Source organism: Arachis hypogaea, chromosome 11, assembly GCF_003086295.3.
Source record: "Arachis hypogaea cultivar Tifrunner chromosome 11, arahy.Tifrunner.gnm2.J5K5, whole genome shotgun sequence".
Lineage (NCBI taxonomy): Eukaryota > Viridiplantae > Streptophyta > Magnoliopsida > Fabales > Fabaceae > Arachis > Arachis hypogaea.
In genome coordinates this window covers 14,956,543-14,969,362 of record NC_092046.1, presented here as the reverse complement: position 1 = coordinate 14,969,362, position 12,820 = coordinate 14,956,543, and the positions used below count along the sequence as shown (strand labels likewise).

Genomic DNA, 12,820 nt, shown 5'->3' with positions numbered 1-12,820 from the left:
ATAATTAACAACAAATATTAAGACACTTGTCAAATTTTGATTTGATGGTCAATCCATGATGATCATTATAGTCATCAAACATTCAACGTCGACCAAGATATCTAAATATTCAATAACTTGTATAAGGAAAAATAACTTATTCCACTAAGTCAAACTCCTGACCCCAAGTTAGTAAAACAATAAAAGACGCTTCAATTTATTACAAAAATTAAATAGGAAAATGAGTGAGCGACTATGAGCTGCCACACACCCATTAGCACGAGATGCTCTTTCAAATTCTAAAACATAAATATAGCTTTCTAGTTTCCAGTATAAGACAAGCGATAACAACCCACCACCAAACCCCACTTTTCAAAGATTACCCTCTTTTCTTTATATTCGCGCCCTTCAAATATATCATTGTGAAACAAGTTGAAGAACACCATCATCATCATGGTGAATCTTGTGGCAGCACAGAAGCCCTTAATGCATGCTCTAATGAAGATGGCAGGGATAACTCCCTATACAGTTGAGATAGAGCCAGGGACAGTGATGAGTTTCTGGGTCCCTTCAGAGACCGTAAAGAAACCAAAGAAAAAAGACCAAAAACCCCAAATCATATCCCAACCCAAGAAGCCAACTGTGGTGCTGGTGCACGGGTTCGCCGCCGAAGGGATAGTGACGTGGCAGTTCCAGATTGGAGCTCTAACAAAGAAATACTCTGTCTACGTTCCTGACCTTCTTTTCTTCGGAGGCTCCAAAACCAACAAGACGGAGAGGTCACCGACGTTCCAAGCGCAGTGTCTGGCGGCGGCGCTGAGGAAGCTTGGGGTGGAGAAGTGTGTTGTGGTTGGGTTTAGTTATGGTGGAATGGTGGCTTTTAAGATGGCCGAGATGTATCCTGAGATGGTCCAAGGACTGATCATCTCAGGGTCCATCTTGGCCATGACGGATTCCATCAGTGTTACCACGCTGCAAGAGCTTGGATTTTCTTCGTCGTCCGAGCTCTTGCTGCCTACATCTGTGAAGGGCCTTAAGGCCCTTCTCTCTGTTGCTGCCCACAAGAAGCTGTGGTTCCCGGATCGTTTGCACAGAGATTTTCTTGAGGTATGTATGCCTTTGCAACTTTGCTTTTATTTTTTTTTCTCTTTAATAAAATATTTTTTTGGTGATCACAATTTCTGAAAGGAAAAGTATATGGAACCAAAACGTAATCAGCTAAAAAGTAAACAAAACCGTTTAATTAGAATAATTTTTTGAATAATATGTTTGACACATGTACAACTTCTTGTTAATATAGACTTTATTTAGTTTTTTATGATCAGATCCTCTTAGGAGTTGATGACGAATAATATAATTGAATTGAAGACATTAAATATGTGATGGTAATTTTTGATTTTATCTTTAGTATATATTTAATTGTCTTTTACACTGAAAATATACCTATATAAATTAAATATTTTTTAAAAACAAAACATTACATAATCAATAAAATTTATTATTTTTATTAATATTTGACTAACACATTAAATTCTAAATCCTAATAATATAAAAAATGTAGTGTTGAATTAATATTAACAATATTAATAAAAATATTAGTGTATAATATTTTTCATTTTTTAATTGGTTGAATTATTAAAACTAATACTAAAAAAATAATAACATATATATTGTTCATAAAATAAAAGAGTAAATGCGAATTCGGACATTGTTTAATTTATTGTTTCAAAGATCATAAGACTCCTGAAAACAAAATTAATTTGCAGTTTGTGATCATTTATCATGTGAGCGCATATTGGTTACTCATTATTGTTCAACTCTTATTTTTTTTTGTCCTTCAAAAATACTTTAAAAGTGCACTTTCAAGCCTGACCTATAATAACTTATTAGCTTCTTTACACGATGAATGATTATCGTTTCTGATCCAGTTTCAAAATTTATTAATAAATATTTAGAATTACTAATCTTGTTACTACGTTCTTCTAATAAATATATATCTTTAATTTTCTGGGTACGTGTCTTCGACTTAAATGAGTGAAACATTGAATATATATATATATATATATATATATATATATATATATCATGCTTATTGATATTAGCGATTAGGTAGGTCTTGCACCTGGCGCAGTATCATGTAATTCCATCTGGGATTGGTAAAAGATGAATAGATGATTGTGTGAAGGAATTGAATATGGAAAATATGATGAAAACAAAGTTGAAACAGACGTAAACTAGTACCCATTTTAGACACATGCATTTTAAATTTTAAGAGTAAAAGAAAATTTATACATAAAAAAAAAGGTGGGGTTCTCAATTTAATTTAATAGTAACAAATTTAAGATTTACATAGTTTTGGCCTTTTTAGCGGTGCCTAAATAGCACGGCAACTCAAATTGTTTATATTATATATATCAACTATTTTAAATATATATTAAAAATAAATTAAATAATATATATTTATATATAAATATATAATAGTTGATTTTAATATATCAATAATATTTTTAATATTCTATATATTTTATATATATAGTTAATGTTATTGAAAGGTGCAACACAAGAATTGAATAAGATATAGGTAAATAAATGATATTTTAAGAAAATACGCTACAACTAGCTAGTGGACCATAATGCCGGCTAGAAATTAAAAATGGCAGGAGTGTTACTTATAGTTCAACTAACATTACCTGACAGCATAGGAAAGTGGTTGTATATGTATATAGGGATTTTAATTTGGTGGTTGATAAACTAATCTATTTTCATATTTGGTTCCCCAAATAGCAATATTCCTTATTTCCAACTCTCAAATAATATATATATACTAGCCGAAGAAAATTTATTATTTATCGTAGATTATACTATTCAACATTTATACAACAAATTAAAAATAAGCTTTTATGTATTTATACATGTTGTTTAGTTTAGTTTTAAAACATATTTTTTATTTTAATATATATATTACGAGTTCTTATTCTTTTCTAACCTCAAAACAAAATTTTGTTCCCTAGACGATTTTTTTTTTTTTGTTAAAGTCAACAATTTGTTAACCTAATTGAATTTTGACTCTCACATCATATATAAAACGTTTAAATTTTATCTAAAATGCGGAATCAGCATTTACCGAAATACTCTTTTCTTTGTTTTTTTTTTATCTTTTAATACAAATGCTCAATTTAATCCATCAAATTTTATGCATGAGCTAAATTGGTCTCTTAAATTATTGGGTAAAGTATATTTTCTATCTTCAAGTTTAGTTTCATTCAATTTTATCTTTAAGTCAAAATTATCTCCAAATGTTAATTTTATGTAAAATTTGAAGGACAAAATTGAAAACTTTAGAGTTAGTTTTGACATAAATTAAAAATGTTAGGAATAAAATTAAATGAATTGAACACATTAGAAATAAAATTAAATGAAATTAAATGTTAAAAATATTTAAAAAAAAAAACACAAACGTTAGAGACAAAAAAAAAATATATATACTAATGCACATTAGTTAATTTAATAAATTGATTTGATTGAATTGAAATGTTATATGACTATATGAGGAGATGAATTTGAGTGATTATATGATGTAGAGTAAGTTTAAGTGTTTAATTTGTGAAGATGAGTTTGATGAATGAATGAGTACAGGTGATGTTCTCGAATAGGAAGGAGCGAGGTGAGTTACTAGAGGGCTTAGTAATTAGCAACAGAGACATCACCATCCCAAACTTTCCACAGGTACTTTAATTTTCACCATCCTCATAACTGCAACTCATCATTCAATTCCTGTTACTAACTTATAATAATAATTGTTCAGAGAATACATCTTCTATGGGGCGAAAATGATCAAATTTTCAAATTAGAACTCGCGCAGAATATGAAAGAGTAAGACTACTTCTCTCTTTGTTCAAATATTCATAAATGAGAGTTGTATGCTCAATTATGTATTTATTCATGTCTCAATTTCTTTTTTTCTTTTTTTTTTTAAATAGTACTGCATAAACCATAGATTTTTACTATGTGTTATTGTATTTCAATAATTAGACGAAGGTAGTGTCATTTGATTAAATATTTATGATTTCTAAATTTTAAAATGAAGAATGCTAGAAGGCTATTAGATTTTATTGTCTTTGGTAATCAGTTAGCTATCAATATTTAAAAGTATGGGATAAAAACTAAACTAAAAAAATTGAGTTAATGACTAAATGATGGCAAAAAATAATAAATTCTGATTCCCCTAGTATTTCTCTTTAAAAATATATATCATTAGTAATGAAATCAACATTTTAATTTAATAATATGTTAATTAATTCATAATTAAATATTTAATACATAACTTCTTTATATTAATGCACAAATTAAATTTTATAATAAAATAATTTTTAATTTACTGAGAGGTTATATACATTATTTTTTAAATATTTTCTATGTATATTTTTTATTTTTAGTATTAGAAGTAACGGATAAAAAATAATATAAAATTTGTTTTTCGTTATAAATAAAGGTTTAATGTAAGGTGGCTACTCCAATGAAGATTTTATGATTGTCATCATATGAAGATATTTCATTTTGACCATTAGATGATAGATTGTAGGGTTTGATTTTATTTAAAGTAAAAGTGTTATCTTTATTTAAAGTGTTGCTAAACAAATAAGTTACACTTTTTAAACAAAGATCATCATAAAAAGATGTTTTTGGCATCTTCATAGGAGTAGTTGCCTTAATGTAATAGTCTACTAATAAGACAGCGGCAGATTTAAAAAAAAAAAAATTCAGGGGAGCTAAATATGTAATTAAGTATATAACTTATATATTAAAATATTTATATTTGAATTAAATGTATTAATTTTTCATTTTTCAATCATTATAAATTCATAATTATAGAGTTATAATAAATCCGAAAAATATAAAGAAATTATAATAAACATAATTTTTGTTTGTCGAAATTATTTTTTTAAAAAAAATATTGAAGATCAATAAGGAAAATATGAAATGATAAACTTAAAATCTAACAAAGTTTTTTATATAATCTTATAATCCTACTTATTCTATTGTACAATAATACATTTTGACATGACATAAAAAGTTAAAAGATTGGACTTATTTTAATAAACCACTACTCATTTTAATATATATATATATATATATATATATATATATATATATATATATATATATATATATATATAATATTACTTTGCTTATCTAATAAATAGAATAAGTTATATAAAGAAATTATTTAAAATTTAAATTTATGCAAATACAATTTTTAAAAACAGATTATATTTGTCTTAAATATACTATGTGGCCTAATAAATATGTGAAATTATTTTATCTATTTTATAATTTAGTTAATAAATACATAAAATATTAAAATTACTAAAATAGGATGAAATTATTTGTTTATACAATTTATTATTTTATAGTTGGATTTCATTTAATAAAATCATTATAATTTTAAATAATTACTTTATTATTTTAATTATGAACTTAAGAAATATTATTTATAATTATAATTTATGAAATTAAGATATAAATAAAAATAAAAAATGGAGAGATTTGATATTGAAAGAAAAAGAAAGAGAGAGAGATATAATGGAAAACAAAAGAAAAATGTGGTTGCAAGAAGATTTGAATAAAAAATCATAGCATTGTAAAAAATCTACAAGAGAAATGAACACAAATTCAACTTCTTTAATACGTATATTATAAGTCGTAATAATTTTTTTTATAAAATATTCAGGAGATCATGATCTCACATTGTCCCAATAAAACTTTGGCACTTACTAAAGAGTGATACATTAACATAACTTTTTTGTATATCCCTTATTAATTACTAAGATTACAACTGAATTTGTACAGAATGATATAAAAAGATTAATTGTTAATGACATACAGGCAATTGGGAGAGAGAAGCACATTAGAAGGAATAAAGAAAGCTGGTCACTTAGTTCATCTAGAGCGCCCATGTGTCTACAATAGATGCCTCAAGAAGTTCATTGATTCCATCTTTTCACCAAGTCAACCCAGAAATTAAATACTCCACTTATGTCTACTCTTCTAAATTCAGATTCTTGGTTTGATTTAGCCTAAGATTGAGGAGATGCATGATAACATAAAGAAATTTGTAACTGATATTAAATTATTGTATTATAATTCTCTAAATGTTCTAATGTTCATCATTCTCTTAAAATTATATTTTTCACCAAAATTTATATAAAGGCGGCCACTCACATACCTACGCTATAAACGTCTTTTTTTACGGACGATGAGGTGGATAAACTAGTTGACCGACATGTGTCCATTGTTCATTAATTAATTAATACAGCAGCTAAGTTATTTTTGGAAAATCGGTTAATAAAAAATATACGATTTTAAATGAACCAAATATTTTTTTCTGTTTAACCAAAAAATGAACAGCAATTTAGTAAACCAGTTAATTTTTGTGGGCTTCTTTGTTTTTTTATTTACTTTTGAATTTTGGACTTTATAATATCCAAACAATAAATTTAAATTGAAAATGGACTGGACCAATATATTAGAGTTAGACTCTTATAATTTGAGTTCTTCTATTGCTTTAGTATTTTTAATTTATTTTTAAATGTAATTAAAAGTTTTAAAATAGTAAATTAACTAATTAAGTATCATAGATTAATAGATAAAATGAAAGTAAAAAATAAATTAATTCAACAAAAAAAATATGCTAAATTTATTATGTTCTAGTCTATTATCCATTTAACTTCTAATAAAATAAATAAGGTTATTGTTATTTGGGAAAAAAATTTTAAATATAATGCAATTTATTTAAAAAAATTAGAGAGATAAAAATCTTAATCAGAACCAAGTCTAAATTAAAAGCATATAAATGTGGACGAAGTTAGGTTCGATAGTGTTCATATTTATAAAATATTTGATTGTTTTTGTAATTAATTATTGTTATATATATATATATATATATATATATATATATATATATATACCTTTATAATATTCTTTTTTTTATAGAAATATTTTTTTTTTAATTTGGTATGCATGATGAGATGTAAATTTGGATGATCTTGAATAAGAAATGAAATAAGAATTAAGCTGAATTTTTAATCTTTAATATGTTAACAATATTTATGTTTTAGTCTATTTTATTTTATATTTAGATACAATTATATATTTATTTAATTTTTTAGTTGATTAAAAAGATAATCACACAAGTGTATTTTTTGTCTAGAAAATATATTAAGAATCAAATACTATTAAGCAAATCAATTATAGAATTAGTTTTTTGAAGCATCAGATTGAATTGAACATCTAATTTATGCACAATAGTTTATAGAACTTAATTAAGAGTCAAATTTGTCTTTTCTCTAATATTAGTTTCCAGACCTTTATGGACAGCCTAGAACCATTTTTTTTAAGTTATTGACTTCATTCCACACTCCTAATCCAAAATAAGCAAGCTCCCTTCATGTGTAAAACAATTAGCAATGATTGACGGATTAGGGAGGAATCACTACAACACACCCCTATATACAAAATAAGAGCGACGACACACTAGTCGTCCGCCAGCAGAAGTAACGCATCCTCCACGATTAACGGTGCACGAGAGAGCGTCTATCGTGATTACGCCACACGCAATCTTCTCCTCTTTTTCTTACCCAATGACCATTACTGTTGTCGTTCACCTCTTCTCAGACCTATTCTTACTTGTGTCTGTTTCAATTTTTCTTCTACTTGATTGCTTTAATTATGTGTATTTTCTTCTACTGCTGTTTTAAGATTGATGCTTTGACAAGGAATATTACTTTAAAAAATTATTCCTACATTAAAAAAGAATAAATTCTTTTGTTCAATTTTTTTTGTTTGTTTTAAATTATTAAACTAAAATATATCTCCTCTAAATTTTTAAATTTAAAATATTATAATTTAATAATGTTATAATTTAAGATAAAATATATTTATTATTCTTAACGTTTTTAAAATTTTTTTAAATTACTCTTAATATTTTATTTAATTTAATTTTATCCTTAAAATTTAAGATAATTTTAATTTTATCCCAACAATTAATATCATGACCGTCAACATATAGTAAAAAATTATAATTCTTTATAAAAAATTTATCCCTAATTTTTAATTCATATAATAATATCAACACCATAAAAAATACAAGGCCATCCAATTTTCACTGTAATAACCCATTCTCATCCCCTTTCTTCTCACCCATTATTACTGTGATCTCGCCACCACCACCTCCTACACCACTATTTCCTAAAAAAATAAATAAATATATAATTGTATCTAAATATAAGATAGAATAGACTAAAACATAAATATTGTTAACATATTAAAGATTAAAAATTCAGCTTAATTCTTATTTTATTTCTTATTTAAGGTCATCCAAATTTACATCTCATCTCATGCATACCAAATTAAAAAAAATTACATGTTTTTATAAAAAAAGAATATTATAAAGGTATGCATATATATATATATATATAAAACAATAATTAATTACAAAAACAGTCCAATATTTTATAAATATAAACACTATCAAACTAACTTCGTCCACAATTATATATTTTAAATTTAGACTTGATTTTGATTAAGATTTTTATCTTTCTATTTTTTTAAATAAATTACATTGTATTTTAAATTTTTTTCCCCAAATAACAATAAATTTATTTATTTTATTAGAAGTTGAATGGATAATAGACTAGAACATAATAAATTTAGCATATTTTTTTCTTTTGGTTGAATTAATTTATTTGTTACTTTCATTTTATCTATTAATCTGTGATATTTAATTAGTTAATTTACTATTTTAAAACTTCTAATTACATTTAAAAATAAATTAAAAATACTAAAGTAACATATAAGAACTCAAATTATAAGAGTGTAATGTATTGGTCCAGTCCATTTTCAATTTAAATTTATTGTTTGGATATTATAAAGTCCAAAATTTAAAAGTAAATAAAAAAATAAAGAAGTCTACAAAAATTAACCGGTTTATTAAATTGCGGTTCATTTTTTGGTTAAATAGAAAAAAAATCTTTGGTTCACTTAAAACCGTATATTTTTTATTAACCGATTTTCCTAAAATAACTTAGCTGCTGTATTAATTAATTAATGAACAATAGACACATGCCAATTAACTAGTCTATCCACCTCATCGTCCGTAAAAAAAGACGTTTATGTCGTGTGTATGGGAGTGGCCGCCTTATATAAAAGAGCTTTTTATGAAAGAAAAATTTTTTAAATTACTAAAATATATCCATCAATTCAATCTATCGATATTACATTTTACTACAAATATATATATATCCAAAACAAAATTGATCAAGCTAAAGTTTTATAAAATATACCCGATCACTCTCTTCAAATTATATTCTGCACCAAAGTTCTTATTAAAAATATTTTTTATTAAAAATATTTTTTATTAAAAAAATTTAAATATTTCTAATACACACCTCTCACTAAATTAAAATTTCATTTTGTTTTAAAATCAATATAATAAATAATTTTTTATTAAATGAAAAAGTTAAAAAAATTTTAAAACATATACGTCACACTCCTGAAATTATATTTTGCTCCAAAATTAATATAAAAATAAGTTTTTATTAAGAAAAATTTAAAAATTTCTAAAACATACCAATGAATCTATGAAAATTATAATTTGATACAAATATATAAAAAAATAATTGGTCAAGTAAAAATTTATAAAGTATACCCATCACTCTTCTAAAAATTATATTTTACAACAAAATTAATATAAAAAATATTTTTTATTAAAAAAAAATTTAAATATTTGTAAAGAATATCCCTAATGAGTTATAACTCAAATGACATAGTCTCTCTATACTCACCTAAAAGATCACAAGTTCGAATCTCTCTACCATTTGATAAAAACAAAATATTATAAATTTTTAAAATATATCCATAACTTTCTTGAAATTAATTTTTCCAACAAAAATTCATATAAAAATATTTGTTTAGTAAAGCAAAAATCTAAAAAAATTCTAATGCCGGCCCTTTACTAGACTAAAATTACATTTTGCACCAAAATCAATATAATTTCTTTTTATTAAAAAAAAATTATAAATTTCTAAAACATAACAATCACTCTACTAAAATTATATTTTGCATCAAAATTAATATAAAAAAATAATTTTTGATTAAAAAATTATAAATTACTAAAACATATTGAAAAATATGTTATTATATTTTTTTCAAGTATACCAAAAAATAAAAATTGATCAAGCTAAAAATTTATAAATTTTAACGAAGTCCTTTTTTGAATACTAGTAAAAGATTGATGAATCATATGATTAGATAGTAGGAATCTCCTCACATTACACATTTAATAACGGGTGTATCATTTTTGCTTACAATTTAATTAGGTATCTTTTAAAAATTATATATTATTCAACTTTTTATTACAATAACAAAAAAAAAGTAAACAAACACATTTAAATAAATTTAGTGTCTTTTTTAAATTGAATACATATCTAAAATATAAACTAAATAAAACTAAAATTTAAAATTCAAAAAATTTGAAATTTAAAATGTATGTTCCAGTTTTATTATTTTTAATTATTAACAGATTATCATTTAAATATACTTTCAAAAATATAAATTCAGTAAAATTAAATATTTTAATTCGTTCGTGTAATTTTTCGTCCGCACCGCCGTCCTCTTCGGTGCCGCCGCGTCATCCCCAGCACCGTTCTTCCGCTTTGCCATTCCTCTGCAACGCCGTCGTCCGCCATGCTCGTCCTTGGCATCGCCTTCTTCCTCGCCGCTCAGTTCGCAGCTTCACTTCGTCCTTCTCTTCGTCGCGTTAGTCTTAATCAGCATCGCTAATCTTTCTTTGTCGGAAATGGACCTTAGGTATTTTGGATGTGTTTAAGAGAAAGTGATTCATAGTTAACCGTATGTATCTGTTTAGTTATTCAATCACATTGATTTTGCATGCTATGTACAACATCCTAATTTGCATTGGAGAATGGTTTAAGTAGAAGAACAACTTAAAGAATCACAATCCTCAAATTGTCAATCACCAATCTGGGATTAGTACCCGTAGATGGTCTCTACTCGCACCACCGCTGCCATGGAAGAATGCGTGGATGGTTTGGAAAAATAGGTCGCTGAACAAACCCAATTATTGGAAACAATGATAAAACGAATGGAAGAACTGGTGCTACGTTCACAGCAACCAACACCCGAAGCCGAAGGTGGACAATCACGCAACGACGATCCTGGAGGCAGACGTCGACGACATCCCATTCCGAACAGGGGCGACGGCAATTGCTCTGTGGACATCCCTTCCTTTGATGGGTTGGACCCGAGCGGATGGCTAGTGCAAATGGATCGCTATTTTCGCATCTCGGAAATTCCGGTGGGGGACAAGCTTGAATACGCGGTGCTAGCACTTCATGGAGAAACTTTGACGTGGTTCGAATGGTGGGAATCTCAATCCACTTTTCACACGTGGATCCGCTTCAAACAAGACTTGCTTAAGCGCTTTGAACCTGGCGCGGCGGCCAACCCACTCGCTCCATTACTGCGGGTGAAGCAAACAGGTTCAGCAATGGCATACCGCCGCGATTTCGAACTAGCGGCGCGCTCTCACCGTAGGAGGTGACACCTTATTGTGCATGTTTCATGAAGGTCTCAAATCGACCATCAAATCGGAGTTGAAAGTGGAGGATTTTGAGAACCTCCAGGAGTTAATAGATCGAGCAATGGTTATTGAAGCCAGGAATTTAGCATGGGAAGCAGAAGGAATGCAACCAGGGGGTAGAAAGCAAGATACAACATTACGTTCAGGGTGGGGGGTTTCTAAACACTCTAATTGGGTCAGGCCTAATACTCACTCTCCTCCGGTAGACCAGAGTAAACCCACCATTGTTACTACTTCCAAATCAGACTCAAAGAATGACACTGGCCCCTCTATTGCTTCAAATTCTAGTGGATCCAAGCCTACTTCCCGTTGGATTTTTCATGAAGAATGGAGTGAGCAACAACGGCGAGGACTATGTTTTCGATGTGGTGACAAGTGGAATCCTAGTCACACATGCAAATTCCGCCACCAACAGCTGATCCTTTTGGGTGAGGATGACAACGAACCACAAGACCTTGAGGCAGCTCCTACCATGGCAGAACCTGATATAGTTCTTCGCACACTGTCTCTACACCTCTCGTCCCTTAGCTACTAGGGTCTCACATCCCATCAAACTCTGAAAGTTCGTGGGGTCATCAATGGTAGAAAGGTGGTTATTTTGGTCGACCCAGGTGCTGAGGCTAATTTCATTTCCTCTACTCTAGTCTCCACTTTGGGTTTACCACTGATACGGCTACCTCCGTTCCACATCGAGGTGGGAAATGGCGCGATTGAGCAGGGGTTAGGTGGATGCGAGAACGTCAAAATTCTGGTTCAAGGAATTTCCATCATTGCAAACTTCTTGGTTATGGACTTAGGATGATCCGAAGTAGTTTTGGGTGCTGATTGGGTTGCCAGTCTTGAAAAATTTGAAGGCGACTACAACACTTTATCGCTTAGCTGGGTACAAGATGGTTCGAAGGTTACATTACAGGGTGATCCAATCTTGGAAAGGACTCATGCCAGTAGTAAGGTGACTCTACAAGCCCTGCGAAATGCTAAAGAGGGATTTTTGGTTACTTTGTTATTTCGCCCTGATGCCGATGAAGATTCTGTCACCATCTCTTTCGAGACCACTAAACTCTTGAGCCAATTCGATTATCTATTCCAGTCCCCATCTGGTCTTCCTCCTCAGAGATCACATGACCATGCCATAGTATTAAAAGAGAATTCAGATATTCCCAACATACGCCCTTATCAGTA

At 28.0% G+C, this 12,820-nt stretch overlaps 1 protein-coding gene across 1 annotated transcript; it reads left to right on the top strand.

Annotated features, from left to right (window-relative positions):
• Nucleotides 1-265: 265 nt before the first annotated feature.
• On the top strand, nt 266-6,163 carry LOC112720366 (uncharacterized). Its single transcript, XM_025771283.3, has 4 exons — nt 266-1,086; nt 3,616-3,705; nt 3,785-3,852; nt 5,866-6,163. The coding sequence occupies exons 1-4, from the start codon at nt 433-435 to the stop codon at nt 6,002-6,004; spliced, it is 951 nt and encodes a 316-aa protein (XP_025627068.1). The 5' UTR covers nt 266-432; the 3' UTR covers nt 6,005-6,163.
• Nucleotides 6,164-12,820: the final 6,657 nt, after the last annotated feature.